Source organism: Sus scrofa, chromosome 9 (assembly GCF_054392235.1).
Source record: "Sus scrofa isolate SSC_HxYL_T2T_F1_AM1 chromosome 9, Sscrofa_HxYL_maternal_Yorkshire_Landrace_v2.0, whole genome shotgun sequence".
Classification (NCBI taxonomy): domain Eukaryota; kingdom Metazoa; phylum Chordata; class Mammalia; order Artiodactyla; family Suidae; genus Sus; species Sus scrofa.
Window position 1 is genome coordinate 47680938 of NC_139391.1, and position 24970 is coordinate 47705907.

General features: G+C 35.4%; 1 protein-coding gene across 9 annotated transcripts in view; it reads left to right on the forward strand.

Annotated features, from left to right (window-relative positions):
• The window catches only part of ARHGEF12 (Rho guanine nucleotide exchange factor 12), a 156036-nt gene that overhangs the window by 83294 nt on the left and 47772 nt on the right, over nucleotides 1-24970 (forward strand). For 5 of the 9 annotated variants that reach the window (XM_013979482.3, XM_021062982.2, XM_021062983.2 and 2 more), the window contains 8 exons: nucleotides 2988-3086; nucleotides 3765-3814; nucleotides 6774-6831; nucleotides 9084-9262; nucleotides 10747-10824; nucleotides 11021-11140; nucleotides 12871-13011; nucleotides 19396-19470. In XM_013979482.3, the coding sequence (XP_013834936.2) occupies nucleotides 2988-3086; nucleotides 3765-3814; nucleotides 6774-6831; nucleotides 9084-9262; nucleotides 10747-10824; nucleotides 11021-11140; nucleotides 12871-13011; nucleotides 19396-19470 (800 nt within the window). The remainder of the gene's footprint in view (nucleotides 1-2987; nucleotides 3087-3764; nucleotides 3815-6773; nucleotides 6832-9083; nucleotides 9263-10746; nucleotides 10825-11020; nucleotides 11141-12870; nucleotides 13012-19395; nucleotides 19471-24970) is intronic. The other 4 variants (XM_021062984.2, XM_021062985.2, XM_084976371.1 and 1 more) reach the window with 1 other exon arrangement.

Here is a 24970-nt window from a genome sequence, read left to right on the forward strand (position 1 = left end):
ATTCTGGAGTTCCCGTCGTGGCGCAGTGGTTAACGAATCCGACTAGGAACCATGAGGTTGCAGGTTCGGTCCCTGCCCTTGCTCAGTGGGTTAACGATCTGGCGTTGCCGTGAGCTGTGGTGTAGGTCGCAGACGCGGCTCGGATCCTGCGTTGCTGTGGCTGCAGCTCCGATTTGACCCCTAGCCTGGGAACCTCCAAATGCCGCAGGAGCGGCCCAAAGAAATAGCAAAAAGACAAAAAAAAAAAAAAAAAAAAGAAAGAAAGAAAATGGTTAAATTCTGATGGGTTATCTTTCTTCTGCCCCATTACAGTTTCCTATTTTGAGGAGGGGAGAATTTGCAAATTCAAATACAGTTTAGTATTTAGTAGTCTCTAGAATTGAGGTCTCACATATTTTTTAATGTTGAAGATTAACTTTTTTTGAGAATCAATTACATAAAATCATTTAAGTGTACAATCTATACATCTTGAGAAGTGAATACCCATGTAATTATTACTTTAAGACACAGAGCATTTCTATCAACCCAAAAAGTTCCTTCATGTCTCTTTGCAGTCATTCTTATCCCTCTACCCTACTGTGACCCTAGGCAACCACTAATCAGCTTTTTGTTACTGTAGTTTGCTTTTGCCTATTCTACATCGGAATCACATAGTATGTACTCTTTTTTCTATCTTCCTTCTTTTCCTTGGCATGATGTTTTTGTGATCCATCTATGTTTGTTGCATGTGTGGGTAGTTCCCTTTTTTTTTCTTGCTAAGCAGTATTTTATTATGATGACTATACCACAATTAGTTTATCCATTTGTCTGTTGATAGACAATTGAGTTGTTTCTAGTTTTGGCTCTTATGGGCAAAACTGCCATGAACAGTTGTGTACCAGTCTTTATGTGGACATGAGTTTTCATTTCACTTGGGAGTGAAATTGCTGTCATATGTAAATGTATGCTTCCCTTTATAAGACATTTCCTAACTGTTTTCACCATTTTACATTCCCACCAGCAATGTATGAGAGTTCCAGTTGTTTCACACTTGGTACTATCAATTTTTTATTTTAGCTATTCCAGTTAGTATGTAGTGGTATCTCATAGTGGTTTTAACTTGCATTTTCCTCAAGACTGCAGATGTTGAGCACCTTTTGCATGTGCTTATTGGCCGTTGGTGTGTCTTTCTTTGTGATGTGTTTATTCATATCTTTTGTCATATCTTTAAAAATTTTTACATAATATCTTTATTATATATTTTTATATAATATTTATTTTATGTACTTTATTATATATTTTATATAATATCTTTAAATATTTTGTCATATCTTTAAAATGTGTCTTCTATAATAGGATTGTGAGATTTTTAAAAATTTATTAAAAAAATTTTTTTTTCTTTTTAGAGCTGTACCCATGGCATTATGGGGGTTCCTAGGCTAGGGGGTCAAATTGGAGTTGTAGCTGCTGGCCTACACCACAGCTCATGGCAACACCAGATCCTTAACCCACTGAGCAAGGCCAGATATCAAACCTGCATCCTCATGGATGCTAGTCAGATTTGTTTCTGCTGAGCCATTACAGGAACTCTAAGATATATATATTTTTAAATATAAGTCTGGATCTAGTGCTTTATCAGATAATTTGCATGGCAAATATTTTCTCCTAGTCTGTGGCTTACCTTTTCATTTTCTTATCAGTGTCCTTAGAAGAGCAGATATTTAAAATTTTGGGTCCAGTTTGTCTGTTTTTTCTTTTATGGTTGATGTGTTTTGTATCCTAAAAGATCTCTGCCTTTCCTAAGGTCTTGAAGATTTTCTCCTATGTTTTTTCATGAAAAGTTTTAGCTTTTAAGTCCGTGATTTGCTTTGTTAATTTTTGTGTAGGGTTATGAATTAAGGTTCAAGGTTCATATTTTCCATTCTGGGATCCAGTTATTCTGATATTTCATCTGTAGTAAGCTCATATTTGTGTCCTTTGACTAACAGCAAGAAATATACATATATTCTTTAACATGCTATCTGTAATATAACCTTTGTTTTGTTCATAAGACTTACTTAAAAAAATCATTGCTCTTCGTATAAAAATCTTTATTTTGAGGAAAGTTTTCATTTTATAATTATGATTGTATTTGCTTTGTTTTACATGTTTTATATATCGACTTTTGGAGAAATGCTTAGATTCTGCAAAGCTTAAAGTATATATTAAATCTTTGGCTAACACTAAGTTCAGGATCTTCCAATCCTGATGTATGACAAATAGCCCTGGGCACTAATTGAGACATCCCTATTCCTTTGGTTGTGGTCCTTTCTGTCATCTTGCCTCGACAATTTTTGTTTGCTGTTTAACTAGAAGGAAAACAAATTCTCTGTACGAATCAGGTAAGTATATGAAAGAAATGAAAGAGTTGGTTGGGATCACAGCTTCTTTCTTTATCTTTGCTACTTTTTCCTCTTTTCTTTTTATTTTTTCTATGAGCCGAAGTCTTTCTTTCCTTTTGGACTTTTCTTTCTCCTTTTTAGCACCTCCTTTCTTTATATAATTGTTTTTCTGGGTGTATTTTCTTGAGAGTGAGATTGGACTGCTGTAGAATTTACCTTGGGATGTTTCTATCCTAATGAACCAAAATGTTTGATTATCTTGGTGTTAAACACCAATTAGAGCATGAAAAATACAGGGAGGTGGGAGAGAATTTTTTATTGAAAAAGAATTTGCATTGATATAAATGGCCTTTCCATCTAACTGTCTCCTCTAATGCTTCATCTTTTCCAGTTTGTCTTAGCTATTTTTAATCTTGGAGTAATTATACCCTACCTCTCCTGTGAGAAACCAATATATACAACTCTGTAATATTCTTGTGTTTGTTTTGCTAATGGGGTTAGTGCTCCTATTATTTTATATAGATTTCACGTGATACCTTGTGTTTCTCCAGATAGAATACAGTTTATATTAATATGTAATTATTGTCTTTTTTTTTCTTCTCTCTTTCCCCTGTGGTTCTTGTACAGGTCTTGTTCAGCGTTGCGTGATCATCCAGAAGGATGACAATGGATTTGGGCTGACGGTCAGTGGAGACAATCCAGTGTTCGTACAGTCTGTCAAAGAAGGCAAGGCATTTTTTCAAAATAGTCTTGTCACTTGGGAGCAAACAGAGTAAGAATAGAAAAGCTTAATTAATGTCTATTGCCGAGAATAAAATAATCACATAAATTACAGGTCATATAGCCTTATTGTGCTGTATCTGTTTTTAGTGTTACAGTTGCAGGCATGAATGTATCCCAGTTGATTTCTTTTGTACTTTCTAGAAAGAAAACAGTTCTTACTTTGTTTTAGAAATCATATAACTCTTTAGTTGTGATATTTTATACATCATCACTTATATAAGTTTGTGAAATTTTGTTTCTTCATGGCACCAGAGATATTTGGGTAGAAATAGATGAAAGAAATGGTTATATACTCCATAATTTCCATTCTTTTCCCCAAAATGACAACAATATCTTATACTACTATTACCATATATCAAACACTTCCTTTATATTGGGTGCTGTAATTTGAGGTAGGTATTTCCTAATCTCCATTTTATGGGTGATATTGAGCCTTAGGGTAAAAAACCATAAAATCAGTCCATGGTCATACAACTACAGTGTGGCAGAGGCAAGATTTCCACCTAAATTTGTCTGACTTTAAAACCCATGTTTTAACCATTTTGTTACAGTGTCTCTTTTTCAAGGAGATTGTCAGTGAATGTAAATGAATTACATTTTAAGAATTAATTTCTCTTACAGATGGAGCAGCCATGCGGGCTGGAGTACAGACAGGTGATCGAATCATCAAGGTAAAGAGACTCTTCAGGAATTTTTGGTAGAATTAAAAAACAGCATATATTAGACATATTTTGACTTTTTCACTTGTGTTTTTATTAAAAGTAGCACATTATATATGATGGATTTATTGACTATAAAAACTTTTATTTCATTTATTTTATTTATTTATTTATTTGTCTTTTTAGGGTCCCCCTGCAACATATGGAGGACCCGCAGGCTAGGGGTCCAATTGGAGCTGTAGCTGCTGACCTGTGCCACAGCCACAGCAACACAGGATCCAAGCTGTGTCTGTGACCTACACCACAGCTCACCGGCAATGCCAGATCCTTAACCCACTGAACAAGGCCAGGGATCGAACCTGCATCTTCATGGATGCTAGTCAGATTCGTTTTCTGCTGAGCCACAATGGGAGCACCTTCATTTATTTTATTTTATTTTATTTTATTTTATTTTATTTTATTTTATTTTATTTTATTTTATTTTATTTTATTTTATTTTATTTTATTTTATTTTTGTCTTTTGTCTTTTTAGGGCCACATGCACGGCATATGGAGGTTCCCAGGCTAGGGGTCTAATTGGAGCTATAGCTGCTGGCCTATGCCAGATCCGAGCTGCATCTGCGACCTATACCACAGCTCACAGCAATGCCGGATCCTTAACCCACTGAGCAAGGCCAGTGATCAAACCTGCAACCTCATGGTTCCTAGTCAGATTCATTTCTGCTGTGCCACTCCTTCATTTATTTTAAAATTAATGTTACTCTTTACTGAAAAGCATAATAAAATGTTTAAGTAAATGGAGTCATATATGTTCTTGGGTAGGAGAGTACTCACTGTGTTGTAAAGATCATACTTCTCTAAATTAATCTCTTAGCAAGAAATTCTCATCAAAATATATTAATAAATCTGGGTAAGTGTGCCATTCCTTGTCAAATTCCAAATGATTATTTCTTCTAAGTGAACTTTGCAAAGGCATTATGTGTATGGGTAAGTGTGAGGTGAGATGGTGTGAATTAATTTGAAGCAAGTGACCCTAGTACAGATATGGACATATTTGGAACACAATAGAGAGTTCAGAAATAGACCTGAGTTCTGATTGGCAGGGAAAGAATGGATTATTCAGTACTTACTCTTAAGACAACTGATTCACATGGTTTCTTAAAATCAGTTTACTATACAGGAAAAGACACCATGAACATATATTTATAGAGAACTATCTAGAAAAATATTTGAAACATATTATGGAATATGACATCCTTAATTGTAAAGAGCACTTTTTAAATTGCTAACAGAAGAATTAATAGTCTAATAGAAAAATGGGCAGAGAATTTTATCAGCCAATTCTCCGATATGATATGTCCAACCTCACTGATACCAAAGAAGTGGAAATTAAATGATCGGTAAAAATATATTTGGTTGTCAGAAATTTTAAAGATTTATGATACACATTTGGCATAGTTTGGTTATGGTAAAATGGCTACTCTCATAAGCTTGTTATGAATATAAATTAGGTAAAATCTGAATGGAAATTTATGAATGTGTATCAAAAGCTAGATACTTTTAAAAACTACCCTGACTACATTTTTGCTTTTAGGAGCTTACCTAATGAAATAGATGTACAAACCTGGAGTGGTATGTGTACAGGAACATTCGTTTAAGCATTATCATATTGAAAACTTGTAAACACTCTTAGTATGCATAAACCGAGGGCTAGAGAAATAAATTGCATTTCGTCTGTAGCTTTTAAAAAGTATGGATCAGGTCTATTTGTACCTATATTGAAAGATATCTATAGTACAATAAAAATATTTTTGTTTGCATAAAAACACAGTTATAATGTATATGCATGTGTGTCTGTGTATTTGGTTCGTGTATGCTAGCATAGAATAGTATCTCAAAGATTAAACAGTATGGTTCATAGTGGTCATCTCTGGTGGGGATGATAGGCATACTTTTATTTCCATTTTATACTCTGATATATTTGAACTTGTAAAAATTAGTATTACTAGCATGAGAGAAAAAGTAATGTTAATTTAGATCCATTTGATGGATTTTGATGTTTATGTCAGATCCGTTTGATGTTTCATTTAGTGGTTTGGATGATACTTCCTACATTTTGCCCGTTTGAAAATTAATTCTCTTTGTAAAGATTAAGTCATGACTGGAAATCTAAAAGTAAATTGAGTATTGTTTTAGAAACATTGCTTATTCATCCTTTTAAAATGTATTATGCTTTTCACAAATCAGTGCATTTGTTATTAAAAGCAAAGAGCTTTTCTATTTGCAAGGGTCCTTCATTGTGAAGGATTTGTAAATCTGTGGTAGATTTGTAAATCTGTTACATAGGATGTTTTGTCATTTTTCATGGTGAATAAGTTATAATGTCCTTTAAATCAAGGCCCATTTTTGTGGTCAAGTTCATTTTGTTCCTGAGTATACCTTATAGAATAGTCGTAGAAATAAATGTCGAACCAAATACATACATTTTAATGTAGCCCTGTTTATTATAATTGCTTATATTATGTATAATAATTCCTGAAGTCACTTTATCCATTGTCTCAATTAGACTGTATCTGAAGGGAGTTCCCTTCATGGCTCAGCAGTTAATGATCCCGCTAGGATCCATGAGGATGCGGGTTCAATCCCTGGCCTTACTCAGTGGGTTAAGGATTCGGCATTGGCATGACCTCTGGTGTAGGTCGCAGATGCAGCTCAGATCCCATGTTGCTGTGGCTGTGGTACAGGCCAGCAGCTGTAGCTCTGATTTGACCCCTAGCCTGGGGACTTCCATATGCTGTGGGTGCGGCCCTAAAAAGCAAAGAAAATTAAAAATAAAAAAATAAAGTAAATAGTAAATTTCCAGTGCACTGAAACAAATATATTAATAAACAAATATATGTAATAAACAAGCATTATTTATTCTAAAAAGAAAAAAAGAATGTATCTGACAGATGTTATCATTTTCTTACAGGTGAATGGAACTCTGGTGACTCATTCAAACCATTTGGAAGTGGTGAAGCTAATCAAATGTAGGTGAATGTTATTCTCAGTCTTGTTTTCTGAAACCCTTAAAGCAAAAGTCATCTAATGTTTTCTGCAATAGGCCAGATGGGGAATTTTTTAGGCTTTGTGAGCCATATAGTCTACTACTTGACTCTCATTGTAACATGGGAGCAGCCATAGATGATACATAAATGAATGGGTGTGGCTGTGTTTCAGTAAAACTTTATTTGCCAAAATAATCTGTGGGTTGAATTTAGTCCCTTGGCTAGAGTTTCCTGACCCTTGCATTAAAGGAAAGTCTGAGGTGAAAATTCTTAACTTACTAATAACTATCTTTAGTCCACTTCATATATGCAGTTAATTGTGATGTCCTTGTCATTTTATTCTTGGTAATATTGAAACCATATTTGAAAGAAATGCATGAGTTAACCTGAGAGGAAAGAGGTTGGGAAATCAGACACAATGGCCTAAATGAACTGAAATAGAACTTTCAAAATCATGTAGCATAATCAGGTTCCCTTAGATAAGTAAATCATTAAAAAAATCCAGGGGCATGGTTTTCTCTTGGAAATCTCTAGGGTTAAGAATTTATAATCTTCTGCATCAGACTATTCCACAGTAAAGTGGACGGAAATAAGAGGTAGTTGTTTATGGCCAAGCAGAAACACTACTTTTTTATTTCATATTATTTCTTTTCATTAAGTGGGCATCTTTAGAATAAATTTAATGAACTGAAATCCTTCTTGGTCTTATTATTGCTTAGATAATACAACCCATGAATTCCTTTACCTTTTCATTAGAGTACCAGTGCTCTAAAATGGTCACTTTGACCTAAAGTCCTTAACTTTATTTAGTACATGTTAAAAAGAAAAGGGGTGATCAGAATTAGATCTTCTTACTTGAATAAATTTGATTACTTATTTAATAAGATTGTGATTTATAAATTTGTATGTGCTACATAAATATGATGGTTTATGCTAATAAATGTGTGTCTAGTAACTATTGCAGAATATAAAAAGTGAGATGATTTCTTTAGTTTTTTAGGTTATATGTTGACCTTGTTCCAACATCATTTTTACTAAATTAAATCCTTGGCCTATATCTAATAAGAAGAACTTAGCTAAAAACCCAAAATAATCATAAAACACTCTCGAGGGTCCAAAACGGATACAAATTTGAAATGCCTAAACCCTTTGTACTATACTTGTAGTAGAGCTCCCTCATATCCTACTCTTTACTGCATAGTCTAGGCATAATAGAAGTGATTTCAAATCAAACCAATTTAAAAACAGCTAAAGAAGAGATGGGAAGAACTAGGAAGGAACCACATGTTTAAGTCAGTAAGATATATTAGATAACTTAGTGATAGAGAGAAATATATCGGAAAAGTTTTAAAAATATATTTACTTAAAATCCCCCAAATATCACAGCATGTGTGACCAACCAGGAAGTGTAAAAAAAAAAGAAAATGTTTTTATAACTCCAGGCGCTGTGAAATAATTGCCAGTGTGTTCCATGGGAAGATTAAATTAGGAGAAAAAGTATGAAATACATTTTAAAGTTCTACTGAAAAGTCTTAAGAGAAAAAGTTTGTTATTAAAGCTCAGTTATCTAGAAAAGTCATTTACTTGGAAAGTATTATTTCTTACTGATTCTGGATAAGTAATGAATATCTGTTGTTACGTCTTTCTGGGTATGGGTAATTTTACTTTCCATAGTTTTTTCCCTGTAAAATACCTAGCAAAATTTTAAAATTAAAAACCACTACTTATATGTTGTGCTTTATTTCTGGGTTTTGTGGGTATTTTTTTTCACATTCATTTTTAAAAGTTAATTTAAAATTGCATCACTGTATTACGGAAAATTAGTTAAACCTTGCCTAAGTAGTCTATCTTAATGTGATAATTTTAAAACTTTGCATCTGAGAAATCAAACATAGTAGATGGTTGATAATAACTCATTCTTCTCTAAATTAAAAATAAAAAATCACTGGGGTTATAAATCTTATTTGCTTTTAAATAATCCGATCTTATGAGAGTAGTAATTTGCTCTCTGAAAATGGCATCACTCTTTTAGATTTTTAGGTGAGTCACAAAGGAGAAATAACAAGTTGGCAAGTTGGGTTCTTTTTCTGTGGAGAAATGATTAGCAGATGAAACTTTCTTACATAACTGGACTTTTTAGAACTTTCAAAGGATAAGTAGTAAAAATGCTGTAAAATTTTTTTGACAATGTTCTTTTCTCTTCCTTCCCCTTTCTTCCACTTCGCTACCTGAAGCGGGTTCCTATGTAGCTCTCACTGTTCAGGGACGCCCACCAGGGTCGCCCCAGATTCCACTCGCTGATTCTGAAGTAGAACCATCAGTCATTGGACATATGTCTCCCATCATGACATCCCCTCATTCACCTGGCACATCTGGGAATATGGAGAGAATTACTAGTCCTGTGCTCATGGGGGTAAGAGTGAGAAAACGTCTTTGTAAATGTTCAGTTGTATAACGATGCCTTTGGTTTATGTTAAGAGTTTTGAAGTGTCGAGCTGATGAGCAGATTTAAGATTCTAGAAAATAACTTGCTGATAAAAAATTGCATAATAATTTGAAATGATTACAAGGTGTTGGGATAACAGATTTAATTCAATAAATATTTAATACCTACTGTATGAAAAACAGGGTGCCACCCACAAAAGAGTAAGTCAGATATCCTGTGTTCCAGGTCCCTTGTTATCTTAGAGTACATATTCTAAGAGAGTTGGCAGGGTTGTTTGTTTTGTTTATTGTTGTGTCTGGGGACACAGCAAAAATATTGTTTAGTGTGTGGTAGTAAGTGCTTAATAAAACTTTGTTGTTTGAGACTGAATGAAGAGTATACAAGTAATTATACTACAAAGGCAGAAGAATGTAGACATTACGAGAAGGAAAATATGATTAGGTGCTGTGTGATTTCAAAGGAGGAAAGAAACATATCCATTTGTGATAAGGAAGGGCTTTATGGAAAGCTGTTATTTGAACTGAGCCTCGAAAAACTGGTAACATTTAAGTGGTGGCAATGAGGAGGAAGGTATCCCAGATAGAGGAAGTAGAATAAACAGAGGTAAAGAGCCAAGAAAACATCAAGTATTTCTGGGAAACCATCAGGACTCTTGTTTGGCTGGTGCCTGTAAAAGATTTATGTAGTAGAACATAAGCTTGAAAAAAGTAAAAGACTATTGGAGTCTCCTGTGGCACAGCAGGTTAAGGATCTGGCATTGTCACTGCAGTGGGTTGGGTTGCTACTGTGGTGCAGGTTCAGTCCCAAGCCTGGAAACTTCCACATGGTGAGGGTACAGCCAAAAAAAAAAAAAAAAAGTAAGACTGCTTTGAAAAGTCACAACTACAAGGCTAGTTTACATGTAACTGGATGGGCAGTAAGAATATATTACAATTTTTTTTTTTTTTTTTTTTTTGCGTAAGAGAGTGATGTGATTATAGCAGAATTTTAGGAAGACTAATTCGATAAAGTATTATGGGGTTGTAAGACAAGGAGAGATGGCAGGAGATGAATCAGGGCACTGTCTAATATTTCAGGTAGGAAGTACTGGAAATTTGAGCCAAACAAAGGGATTGATAGTAAAGATCCAAAGGAGGTAAAATATAAGATGTTATTCTTATACTTTTTAAGACAACTTCATTTCTCCAACTAATATCAATATTTAATCTTTTTGAACCTAGTTTAGCAAAAGTGTATAAATAGAAGGACTGAAATATTGCTGTCATCTTTTATCTGTAAGTGTCATATCTAAAAGCCTGTTATCATAACTGCTGGAAATAAAGAAAATCCTAATAGGTAATGAATGTTGGAGTTGAGATGTAACATTGTAGGACTCATTTTCAGTGCCTATTTTAGCGTCACTTTCCTTGCATTGGTTCTTGTTTGTTTTTTTGTTTTTTATCTTCTTCTAGGAGGAAAACAATGTGGTTCATAACCAGAAAGTAGAAATTCTGAGAAAAATGTTACAGAAAGAACAGGAACGGCTACAGGTACTAAGTTAGAAATGGGGCTAGGTACCAGCCAGTAAAAATGTGAGTAGGCATGGTTGGGTTGCTATTTACTGTAATCATAATCAAGCACTATTGTAATCAATGCCATCAGCTATTTTATTGATTAAGAATAGACTTTTAAAATATTTTCTTGATAAAAGTAATTAATTCTTGAAATATTTTTATAACTTTTCAGTTATTGCAGGAAGATTACAACCGAACACCTGCCCAAAGATTGCTAAAAGAGATCCAAGAGGCCAAGAAACACATTCCTCAGCTGCAAGAGCAGTTATCCAAAGCCACAGGCTTTGCTCAGGTAGCATCACTATTAAAAGTGCTACCCAACTTTTTGTAGGAGAATTTTCTTCTGGGAATGTGTCAGAGAGTGTTGCAGTTGCCTTTTTTAAAAGTGATTTTTCTAGCATAGGCCAACAGGATGTCCTGTGTAGGATGTTACAGAAATAATGATTAACTAAAAGATCATGTGGGCTTCTGATCATTTGCTTGCTCATGATAATCATGCTTTGCTCCACAATAATTTTAGAAAGAATTGAGTGCTTTTGCTTTGATATGACAAATTACTAAGACATATTTAAATATATATATATTTAAATTTTTGAGGTTTATTCTGCCATTTTGAAACAGAACAGCAGTTTTGTTTTTAAGTAGGGATATAACATTTTTCTTATTTAATCTGTACAATAACCCTCTGAGATTAGCTACTGTTGTTTTCCCCCATTTTACATAAACTCATAGAGAAACTCAGAGAAATTAATTTGTCTAAAATCATGTAGCTCAAAAGTGATGGAACTGTAATTTAAATCCAGTCGAATTCCATGCGTGTTTGTGTTCTTAATAACTATATTTTTATTCTAATGTAAAACTAGACTTCAGCAGATTTTCTATGTAGGTATAAGGTCTGGAGATAATAGTCTTGTTAGAAAAAATAGCTCAGCCTCTCTGTGTCAACCAGAATGACATTCTGTAATATTTAGCTTTGGGATATGGAGAAATAAGTAAAAGTTGCTTATTTGTTATTCTTCATGAGTTAGGTCCTTAGGGTCATAGAACTAAAAGGATTCTTTGATCCGACTAGGAACCATGAGGTTGGGGGTTCGATCCCTGGCCTCGCTCAGTGGGTTAAGGATCCGGCGTTGCCGTGAGCTGTGGTGTAGGTTGCAGATGCGGCTCGGATCCCGCCTTGCTGTGCCTCTGGCGTAGGCCGGTGGCTGCAGCTCCGATTGGACCCCTAGCCTGGGAACCTCCATATGCTGCGGGAGCGGCCCAAGAAATAGCAAAAAGACAAAAAAAAAAAAAAAAAGGATTCTTTGAAATCATCTGTCCTGATATGCTCATTTTAAAGCTTAAAAAAAAAGGTCATGCCATAGTTGTGAAAACTAGGGCCTGAACTGGTGAAACGGCTCATATGATTTGTAAGGCCTGACTTCCAAGTTCAGTGTACTTAGCATTTTACATTATTTTATTACTTTTAGTGCCATTGGCTATATGAAGTTTTGACTATTCAGCCTCAGTAATACTGACAGCTTTATGTTGTTATTACTACTGAGCAAAGACAATAATCTTACTCTGTTCAAACAGTAAAACTGCGGTTCCTGCTTTTAAAAGCTTATAATAATTTGTGGTATAGCATTGTATCCCAGAATTGACAATTTACTGAAGTTCTAAATATTGGAAGGCAGTTAACCACAAGTTATCTTTACCAACAGGCAGGAAATGTAAATTATATAACTTAACAGACTATTTTATCTTTTTGCTTTATTTGGAGGTTTGAAATTATATTCTCTCTACTGAAATATCATTTCCCTGTCTTTTAAGGCCATGCCACTTTAGAACCACGGAATTCGTACTTATTTAGGCTTTTAACTTTTAGAACTTCAAGTATTTTTGATCACATCAAACTGGCTGACTTTTGACAGTCCTCACTGAGCTTTCAATGTAACTCTGTTTCTTTATGCAGTCAGTAATGAAAAGGTTTTGTTGTTGTTTGTTTTTAATGTGTTTGTGTGTGTGCTTAATCTCTTTTAGGATGGAGCTGTAGTTACATCCTCCAAGCCATTAGGTGACACACTAACAGTCAGTGAAGTAGAAGGAGATCCTGGTGATGGACTAGGCAGAAGTGACTATTGCAGTGGAGATGCTTCCCGGCCCAGTAGTGACAGTGCAGATGTAAGTGTTCTGTCTTTATCTTGTATTTTTCTCTACAGCCCCTTTCTAGATTTGATTTTAAGTTATGTGAACTTAGAGGCATTTTCTGTTTACTTAGTTTTTATCGCCACCCTCCTTAATACAACAGTTTGATGAACAGAAATTCTGGGCACTGTTGTATATGAGCTTTTAATTCCAGAGGTCACTTTTTCCCTTGGACACCATTGCCAAATGTTTCTTTTGAGGAGATGGAATTTCCCAGCAGGCGTCTTGTTTGTGGGTAGAGAAGATAATAATGCCAGTGCTTTCTTACTGAACCGAGAGGCCAACTGTTGATATCTTTAAGAGCATTTTAATATTCCATTTGTGGTTAGAGTGACTCAGTCTCGAATCATGGGGCATTTTGCCATTACAAAGAGGAAAAGCCTTAGTCCTCTTAGCTAGACTTCACTTAATAGCCCATGTTTAGGATTGCTTTCTTGGTTAACCCAGAAATTGCCAGATAAGAGTGGGTATTTGTTAAGACAAGAAAATACAAAAAAAAAAAAGAGAGTTCCCGTCCTGGTGCAGAGGAAACGAATCCAACTAGGAACCATGAGGTTGCAGGTTCAATCCCTGGCCTCCTTCTGTGGGTTAAGGATCCGGTGTTGCCCTGAGCTGTGGTGTAGGTTGTAGATGCGGCTTGAATCTGGCATTGCTGTGGCTGTGGCATAGGCCAGCAGCAACAGCTCCAATTAGACCCTTAGCCTGGGAACCTCTATGTGCCGTAGGTGCAGCCCTAAAAGGACAAAAGACAAAAAAAAAAAAAAAAAGATAAAATATTTTAAGTTGAATATGATGCAGCACCGTATGAATACTTTTTTTTTTTTTTTAATGAGTTGCAACGTTTATTTCAGGTTCTCTCTTGTTGTTGTTTTGTTTTGTTTTTTTTTGTATTTTTTTTTTTTTTTTCTTTTTTGCCACACAGGCAGTATGTGGGAATTCCCAGGCCAGGGATTGAACCTATGCCTCCCAGCAGCAACCAGAGCCATAGCGGTGAGAACCCAGGCCCGTCAACCCACTAGGCCATCACAGAACTCCCAAAGTTATATGAATACTTGAAAGCTAAAGTATTTATTCAGCAGTAATTTGTAGGTAGTATGCAATGATAGGAGTAATTACCTAAAAATAGATCTCTTTAAAAACAATGAAGGAAGTAATGTAAATCAGTGTTTTTTAATGCAGGTCATAAAAATTAATTTAGTGGGTTTCGGCCAGCATTTTTAAAAAAGAATAGAATAGGAAATAAGAGTGCTTTGCATGTAAAAGAGGTAAGTGTTACCTTTTGTGACTTGGTGTATATGTATACATGGGTAGGGGTGTGTGTGTGCATGCACGTGCTGGTTAACAATATAAAATTTCTCTTAAAAGGTTGTGGTTAAAAAAAAAAAAAAAGGAAATCTAGGGAGGTTCCATTGTGACTCAGCAGAAACAAACCTGACTAATATCCATGAGGACGTGGGTTCGAACCCTGCCCCTGCTCAGTGGGTTAAAGATCTGGTATTGCCATGAGTTGTGGTGTAAGTCACCTATGTGGCTAAGATTTGGCGTTGCTGTGGCTGTGGCTGTGGCATAGGCTGGCAGGGAACCTCCATATGCTGCAGGTGCAGCCCTAAAAAACAAAAAGAAAAAAAAAGAAAGCCACTGGATCATTGGATTAAGCCATCATTTAGGACACCTTTTGAGGCTTAGGCCCAGTGACTCTGTTCCTCATGCAAGGAGAATTTGAGGTTTTTAAAAATTTTTTTTGAAAGAAGGTGATAGGAGTCTTATGTTTGGATAGGCTAACTGTGTTAATGAAAGATTTCAATTTTGAGTCAAGAAAAAAATTATAAGTTATTTATTGGTGTACATACCATAAGCTGTAATAAGTGTTTTACATTTCCTATCTTAGTTAATTCTTAGAAATGCATTTTGAAATAGTAGTATTGTTATCACAACTTAACAAAAGAAAATCTGAGGCCAAAGTGAGTCTCAACTTACTGAACTTAGCTAATTAGTGATCTGCCTCTACCTGGTTCTAAAACATTCTTAAAGCATTTAAAGGTTCCAAGGTATGCAAATGCATAACGTTTTGGTAGAGCAGTGAAAATTTTACTAGTATATTAGAGTTACTGATGAAATTGCTAGTGTTGATCTTAGAAACAACGTCTTGAGTCCAGGTTATAATCAGATCAGCTTGTTCCAGCTATTGAACATGTACTGTTTTTGGAAATCCTTCTTGCATTTCTCCCTTTTGATTTAGTGCTTTTTCCCCTCTCTGTTGGCTTATTTCTATCATTAAACAAAAAATTTCTTGAGAGCAGAGTGCCCATCATATTTAACTATATGTCTCCATATAGACTGACAGATTGTAGGAATTCAGATCAAGAGATATGAATTAAAAATTTGAATTTTATTTTGTATTGAAATGTTAACAGTAAAATCTGTGGCTTAGAAATATAACTTTATGAAATACAGAGTGAATTGGCAAGTGTAGAAACAGACATTCCAGTTAATGAAGGCTGTTTGACAGTGTCATTGGTGTTTAATCAGTGTATGAATTAGTGAATGAGTAGAGTTTAGGCTTTATCTTGCATGCAGAAGAGAGACACAGTTGAAAACATGTCAGTGTGGAAAATGAAATAAAGAGACCAGGGAGATCAGTAAGAAAAGAAGACTGCTTGGCTTAAGAGGAACTTAACAATGTGTGTTAATTGGCTAATAAATTGTCACCATGTATTGAATACCTGCTTTGTGATGGTAGTCACAGCTAATGCTTTACAGATACTCTTTTTTTTTTTTTTTCTTTTTTTCTTTTTTTTTCTTTTTAGGGCTGCACCCACAGCATATAGAAGTTCCCAGGCTAGGGGTTGAATCAGAGGTATAGCTAGAGGCCTACACCACAGCCACAGCAACGCCAGATCCAAGCCATATTGGTGACCTACACCACAGCTCATGGCAATGCCGGATCCTTAACCTGTTGAGCAAGGCCAGGGATCAAACCCATGTCCTCATGGATCTTGTCTGGTTCGTTACCACTGAGCCATGATGGGAACTCCTGAAGATACTCTTTTTAATTCGTAATAATGTTAAAGAAGCAATATCAACATGTTATAGATGGGGAAACTGAGGCCAAGTGAGAGGATATTGTGGAAATCCAGGTGAGATATGTATAGTGCAGACTAGGATATTTGCTGAATACATAGCAAACTTTGTATAAATCCTACAGGTTTCTTTTTGAAACTAGAGATATGCTGCTTTGAGCTTATGGATTTCCATGTTTGTTTCAGTTGTATGATATTAAGATTGTAGGAGCCAATCAATGCTTTCAATTTTTTCCACTCTCTGCTCCTTTCTATAAAATAATCTCCTTGTAGTGTTTGCAATATCATTATCCTTGTAAAATTCCCCGCTTTTGCTTATCTCAGAAAAGGCTTTAAAGAATACCTACGGACCCAGTTCTCACAAGAGAAGCAAATTGATCACAAATCATCATCTGAAACTTAGAGCATCTGCCTCTTGGATTTTCAATTTGTGGCTTGCTTTTTAAAAATTATTTTGGGAGTTCCCGTCGTGGCGCAGTGATTAACAAATCCGACTAGGAACCATGAGGTTGCGGGTTCGGTCCCTGCCCTTGCTCAGTGGGTTAACGATCCGGCGTTGCCGTGAGCTGTGGTGTAGGTTGCAGATGCGGCTCGGATCCCGCGTTGCTGTGGCTCTGGCGTAGGCCGGTGGCTACAGCTCCGATTGGACCCCTAGCCTGGGAACCTCCATATGCCGCGGGAGCGGCCCAAGAAATAGCAACAACAACAACAAAAAAAGACAAAAAAAAAAAATTATTTTGAAAAGTTACAAACCTATTGAAAAATGGAGTAGCATAATGATCCCCCTCCTGTCCCAGACTACCCAGCTCAGTAGTCATTACCAAGTGCTCCACCTTGTTTTTGTCTATCTTCCCTCATTCTGCATCCGGTCCAAATAACTGATTAAAGTAAATCCAAGACTTTATTTCATTAATACGCATCCTTAACAGAAAAGAAGACTAAAAAGTTATGGCCATAATACTGTTATCGTCTTTTTTTAAATTAATGTTGAAATTTTATTTATTTATTTATTCTTTTTAAGGCCTTACCCATAGCATATGGAAGTTCCTAGGCTAGGGGTTGAATCAGAGCTGCAACTGCTGGCCCATGCCACAGCAATGCCAGATCCGAGCCACATCTTTGACCATCCTGCAGTAACTCTGTATCCTTAACCCACCGGGCAAGGCCAGGGATTAAACCTGCATCGTCATAGAGACTACGTCAGGTTCTTAACCCGCTAAACCACAATGGGAACTCCCTCGTCTTAATTAATATTTTCTTAGTATGAAATTTGATGTCCTTAATAGTCTTATAATGGTCTTTTTGCAATTGGTTTATTTGAATCAGGATCCAGTTAAGATCTTCAGCCTTCGGTTGATAAGTCTCTTAATTCATAATAGTTCTCTTCTCCTTTTTTTTTTTTTTTTCCTGCTATATTTTTGTTAAACTAGGTCATGTGTTCAGTAAAGCAACCCACATTCTAATTGTCTTTTCATGGTGTTGTCTAACATGCTCCTTTAGTATATATTTCCTGAAAATTGATAGTAAGATCTAGAGTCTTGAACAGATTAAGGTTTGAGAATTATTATTTGGCAAGAACAATTCCTGGGTGGCACTGTGTATATCCTATTACCTCACATCAGGGGGAGAATGCCTGGTTGTCTTTCTGTGATTGTTAAGTTTGTAAAAGGCATTCAGATGATGTCAGCATGATTCCTTCGTTATAAATTTCTCCATTAAGCTTTTGTCTAATGTTTTTACCTGCCACTGATATCAGAATTCTTGTATCCATAATTTAATGGTTTCAAAAAGATATTATAATTTTGTCCTTCCTTCTGTATTTATTAGATGAAATTATTTTTATAAAGAAGAATTTTCTCTTACTAGCTGATAAATTACCACAGAATATAGCTTATGCAGGAAATTCAGGGTAAATATTTTATTGTTTTCCAAAGAATTGGTGCTCTAAGAAACTCCAAAGGTCTCTAATTTAGGGATATGTGCCCACGTGTGCTCAAATGTGTGTTCGTGTTTAATATTTTGAATTCATAGACCTTTTTTTTTTTTTTTCTGTCTATACCCACATTATGCATATATTCCCAGGCTTGGGATTAAAGCCAAGCCACAGCAGTGACAACAGTGAATCCTTAACTGCTAGGCTACAGGGAACTCCTGAATTCATAGACTTGTAACATATTTGTGTATTACATTTCAGTCCATTGCAATTATTATTCTTTTTGATTCTTAAATTGTCCCCCTTTTTTGGCCATTGGGAGCCCCTTCATTGTCTTCTGTGTTCTTTGGACGTGAATTCCCAGTAACAGAGCTTTCTTGTTTTTTGGTGTGACAAATTTATTCTAGCTTTTTTTTTTTTTTTGCTTTTTATGGCCACAGAATATGGAAGTTCCCAGGCTAGGGGTCGAATTGGAGCCTAGAGCTGCCGGCCTACTCCAAGCTCATGGCAACCTTAACCTACTAAGCAAGGTCAGGAATCAAACCTGTATCCTCATGGATACTAGTGAGATTCGTTTCCACTGAGCCAAGACAGGAACTCCAAGGCTGTTCTAGCTTTATCTTTTTTATTTCTTGATTCAGAGCATCCATTTCTCCCAGGTAGGGCTTATGTTTGAAACTGCTGTTTTCTCTATCTTACGGTATCTTGGTATATGTTTAGGTAGCATGTATCTTCTATCTTAGCATTCACACAAAAATCTTTCATACCTCATTTTCAGCTGCTCTGAAGAATTGCTCCCATGCTTTTGGTGTTCCTTGACCCCCAAAATTGAAGTTCTGCATATCATATAGTTTATTTTTTATATTAGGTGATCCCAAACATACCATGTAAATTTTATAAAAATCCACACAACAGTTTCATTGACAGATGCCTATTTTCCTTCATATAAATAGGCCAAAATGCTTTTAACTTGGGTAGAAAGTAGAGTTTAGGACAGAGGGTGTTAGAGGAAATGGATAGAGTTCGATTTTTGACGTAATGAGTCTGAGATATGTAGTATATATACTTAGAGTTATTTGCTAGAAGTTACCCCAGGCCTAAAAATGAAATAAAACTATTCTATTGGTTCTGTAATGTCTTATCAACATAAAACTGAAAAGTAAGAGAATAAGTGACTTGCCAAAATCAGATGAAAAGTAGTGGAGTTAAATATTACATGAGAGGTATTTAGTAGTTTTAAATACAGATATGAAATTCAGAATGTTATTCTTTCATGCTGTTTTTCTTTATTCCCTATTGAAATGAAATGAAATGAGCATCCTTATTTTTTTTTTTTTTTTTCATTAGAGTCCCAAGAGTGGTCTGAAAGAGAGGATTTATCTAGAGGAAAACCCAGAGAAAAGTGAAGTAAATCAGGACACTGTGAGTATGAAATCCATGAAATGATAGTATTTTCTTTAGCTTTCCTTCTATGTAAGTGACAAATGTATTTGATATTTGTGTGTGTGTGTGTGTGTGTGTGTGTGTGTGTGTGTGTATTTTTTTTTTTTTTTTGTCTTTTTGGGGCTACGCCTGTGGCATATGGAACTTTTCAGACTAGGGGTCAAATTGGAGCTGCAGCCCACATCAATGTGATATCTGAGCCGCGTCTGTGACCTGCAATATAGCTCACGGCAGCACCGGATCCTTAACACACTGAGCGAGGCCAGGGATCAAACTCACATCCTCATGGATAGTAGTCTGGTTTGTTACTGCTGAGTCACGATGGGAACTCTGAAAAAAATATTAAACTTACTAAAGGAAAAGGAACTTAATAAAGATTTGATAAATGGAGAACTATTCCATTTTTTGGTGGCCTTTTTTTTTGGTAATAAAATACCATAACATAAAATTTATTGTTTTAACCATTTTTAAGTTCATTGGCATTAACTTACATTCACATCGTTGTGCAACCATCACATCTATCTCTTGAACTCTTTCATCTTCCCTAACTGAAACTTGGTACCTATTAAACATTAACTCACCATTATTCTCTCTCTTCAGCCCCTGGCTACCACCATTTTACTTTCCGTCTCTATGAATTTGACTAGGAACTTCATATAAGTCGAATAATACAATATTTGTCCTTTCGTGACCAGCTTATTTCACTTAGCATAATGTCTTCATGGTTTATCAATGATTTACCATGTATCAGAATTTCCTTCCTTTTTAAGGCTGAATAATAATCCATTGTATTTATATACCAAATTTTGTTTATCCATTCATTTATCAGTGGACACTGGGTTGTTTCCACCTTTTGGCTGTTGTGAATAATGCTACTCTGAACATGGGTCTACAAATAAGTATCTGTTCAAGTTCTTCCTTTCGATTCCTTTGGGTATATACTCAGAAATGGAATTGCTAGTATTCTTAATTGAATGCTTTCAGCATTCTGATTTTATTTTCTAATTAGGACTTGTATACAGTTTCATAGTAAAAGATTTAACAGCATTTTTTTTCAATAAAATTTAATGAGAAGAGTAGCATTATCTTACATTTCTCTGGCTTAATATCAGAGAGCTGTATTCTCATATATGTTTCTCATTCAGTCTGTAGAAATATGTGTTTTTCTCATTTTAAAAAAATTTATTAAAGTATAGTGGAGGAGTTCCGGTCATGGCTCAGTGTTTAACTAACACAACTAGGAACCATGAGGTTGCTGGTTCAATCCCTGGCCTCGCTCAGTGGGTTAAGGATCTGGTGTTGCGGTGAGCTGTGGTGTAGGTTGCAGACTCGGCTTGGATCCCACATTGCTGTGGCTGTGGTGTAGGCCAGCAGCTGTAGCTCCGATTAGACCCCTAGCCTGGGAACCGCCATATGCTGTGGGTGCAGTCCTAGGAAAGACCCAAAAAAAAAAAAAAAAGTATAGTAGATTTACAATTTTGTGTAAATTTCCGCTATACAGATTATTTTCCCATATAGGTTATCACAGAATATTGAGTAGAGGTCCCCTGTGCTTTACAGCAGGTCTTTGTTGACCATCCATTCCATATAAAGTAGTGTGCATATGCCAATCCCAAACTGCCAATCCATCCTTTCCCCCCATCTTTCCCCTTTCGTAACCATAAGTTTGTTTTCTGAGTCTGTCAGTCTGTTTCTGTTTCGTAAATAAGTTCATTTGTATCATTTTTTTTCTTTTAGATTCCACATGTAAATGATGTCATGTGTTTGTCTTTGTCTGATTTTCTTTACTTAGTGTGATAATCTCTAGGTCCAACCATGTTGCTGTAAATGGCATTATTTCATTATTTTTTATGGCTCAGTAATATTCCATTGTGTGTATGTATCACATCTTCTTTATTAATTTTTCTGTTGATGGACATTTAGGTTGCTTCCATGTCTTGGCTATTCTAAATAGTGCTGCAAGGAGCATTGGGGTTCATGTTTCTCTTTGAATTAAAGTTTTCTCTGGATATATGCCCAGAAGTAGGATTTCTGGACCATATAGTAGTTCTCTTTTTTTTTTCAAGGAACCGCCATACTGTTTTCTATAGTGGTTTTACCAGTTTACATTCCCACCAACAGTATAGGAGGATTCCCTTTTTTCCACACCCTCTCCAGCATTTATTGGTAGACTTTTTGATGATGGCCATTCTGACCAGTGTGAGGTGTTACCTCATGGTCATTTTGATTTGCATTTCTCTAATAATTCACAGTGTTGAGTATCTTTTCATGTGCTTCTGGGCCATCTATGTCTTTTTTAGAGAATTGTCTATTTAGATCTTCTGCCCATTTTTCAGGTGGGTTGTTTATTTTTTATCTTGAGCTGCATTAATTGTATATTTTGATTTTGGTCACTTTGCAAATATTTTCTCCCATTCTGTGGGTTGTCTTTTCATTTTGTTTTTTGTTTCCTTTGCTATGCAAAAGATTTTAAGTTTAATTAGATCCCATTTGTTTATTTTGTTTTTATTTTCATTACTCTAGGAGGTGGATCTAAAAAGATATTGCTACAATTTTTATCAAGAATGTTGTGCCTATGTTTTTCTCTTAGATTTTTTTCATAGTATCCAGTCTTACATTTAATTCATTTTGAGTTTATTTTTGTGTATGGTATTAGAGAATGCTGTTTTTTTTTCTTACATATAAATGTAGCTGTCCAGTTTACCCAGCACCACTTAATTAAATGTTTTCTCCACTATATATTCTTGCTTCCTTTGTCATAGATTAATTGACTGTAAGTGCATGGGTTATTTCTAGGTCTTCTATCCTGTTCCATTGATCTGAATTTCTGTTTTTTGTCAATACCACACTGTTTTGATGACTATAGTTTTGTAGAATGATGTGAAGTCAGGGTGCCTGATTTCTCCAGCTCTAATTTTCTTTCTCAGGATTGCTTTTGGCTATTTGAGGTCTTTTGTGTTTCCATAAAAATATCAAATATTTTGGTTCTAGTTCTGTGAAAAATGCCATTGGTGATTTGATAGGGATTGCATTGAATATGTAGATCTCCTTGGATAGTATAGTTGTTTCGGCACTATTGATTTTTCCAGTTCAAGAATATGGTATGTTTTTCCATCTGTTCGTGTTATCTTTGATTTCTTTCATCAGTGTCTTATAGTTTTCAGAGTACAGGTCTCTGCCTACTTAGGTAGGTTTATACCTAGGTATTTCGTTTTTTTTGATGCAATGGTAAATGGCATTGTTTCCTTAATTTTTCTTTCTGATCTTTTGTTGTTAAGGTATAGAAATGCAGGAGATTTCTCTGTATTAATCCTGCAACTTTACTGGACCCATTGATGAATTGTAATAGTTTCCTAATACCATCTTTAGAATTTTCTATGTATAGTATCATGTCACCTGCAAACAGTGACAGTTTTACTTCTTCTTTTCCAATTTGATTCCTTTTGTTTCTTTTTCTTCTAATTGCCATGGATAAGACTTCAAAACCTGTGTTGAAAAAAATGTAGCAAGGAGTTCCCATTGTGGCACAGTGATTAACAAATCCGACTAGGAACCGTGAGGTGGCGGGTTCTGTCCCTGGCCTTGCTCAGTGGGTTAAGGATCCAGTGTTGCCATGAGCTGTGGTGTAGGTTGCAGACGTGGCTCGGATCCCACGTTGCTGTGGCTCTGGTGTAGGCCGGCGGCTACAGCTCTGATTCGACCCCTAGCCTGGGAACCTCTATATGCCACAGGAAGTGGCCCTAGAAGAGGCAAAAAGACAAAAAAAAAAAAAAAAAAAAAAAAAAAAATAGCAAGAGCAGACATCCTTGTCTTGTTCCTGATCTTAGAGGAAATGCTTTCAGCTTCTCACCATTGAATATGATGTTAGCTGTAAATTTGTCATATATGGCCTTTATTATGTTGAGGTAGCTTTCCACTAAGCCCGCTTTCTGGAGGGTTTTTAATCATAAATGGCTGTTGAATTTTTTCAGTAATTTTTTCTGCATCTATTGAGATGATCAATTGGTTTTTATTCTTTAGTTTGTTAATGTATATCATAATGATTGATTTGCAGATATAAAAAAAAGCCTTGCATCCAGGAGACAAATCCTACTTGATCATGATACACATTAGTTTGTTAATGTGTATCATAATGATTGATTTGCGGATATCAAAAAAAGCCTTGCATCCAGGAGACAAATCCTACTTGATCATGATGTGTTTAATATACTGTTGGATTTGATTTGCTAGTATTTTGTTGAGGATTTTTGCATCTATATATATCAGTGATATTGGCCTGTAAATTTTTTGTGTGTGGTATTTTTGTCTGGTTTATGTGGCCTCACATAATGAATTTGGGAGTGTCCCTTCCTCTGGAATAGTTTCAGAAGGATAGGTATTAACTCTTCTCTAAATGTTTGATAGAATTCACCAAGAATTTGTCTGGTCTTGGACTTCTGTTTGTTGGAAATTTTTTAATCACAGTTTCAATTTCAATACTTGTGATTGCTCTGTTCACATTTTCTATTTCTTCCTGGTTCAGTCTTGGAAGCTTGTGCCTTTCCAAGACTTTGTCCATTTCTTCTAGGTTGTCCATTTTATTTACATATAGTTGCTTGTAGTCGTCTCTTATTATCCTTTGTATTTCCTTGGTGTCAGTTGTAACTTCCCTTTTTCATTTCTAATTTTATTGAATTGAGCCCTCTCTTTTTTTCTGCAGGAGTCTGGCTGAAGATTTATCAATTTCGTTTATCTTTTCAAAGAACTAACTTAGTTTCATTGACCTTTTCTGTTATTTTCTTTGTCTCTGTTCTGTTTACTTCTGCTCTGATCTTTATGATTTCTTTCCTTCTACTAACTTCAGGGTTTTTTTATTCTTCTTTCTCTAGTTGCTTTAGGTGTAAGTTTAGATTGTTTATTTGAGATTTTTCTTGTTTCCTGAGATAAGATTTTATTGCAAAAACTTTCTCTTGGAACTACTTTTGCTACATTACGTAGGTTTTGGATTGTTGAATTTTCATTTTTTATTTATATCTAGGTATTTTTTGATTTCCTGTTTGATTTCTTCAGTGATCCATTGGTTGTTTAGTAGCATGATGTTTGGGTTCCAGGTGTTTGTGCTTTTTGCAATTTTTTTCCTATAGTTGATTTCTAGCCTCATAGCATTGTGGTAAGAAAATATGCTTGATATGATTTGTTTTCTTAAATTTACTGAGGCTTGCTCTGTGGCCCAGCATGTGATCTATCCTGGAGAATCTTCCATGTGCACTTGAGAAGAATGTATTCTGCTGCTTTGGATGGAATGGTATATAAATATTAATTAAGTCCATCTGGTCTACTGTGTCATTTAAGGCCTGTGTTTCCTTATTGATTTTATTTCTGGATGATCTGTCCATTGATGTTAAGTGGGGTATTAAAGTCCCTCAGAATTACTGTGTTACTGTTGATTTCTCCTTTTATGGCTCTTAGTATTTGCCTTATATATTGAAGTACTCCTGTG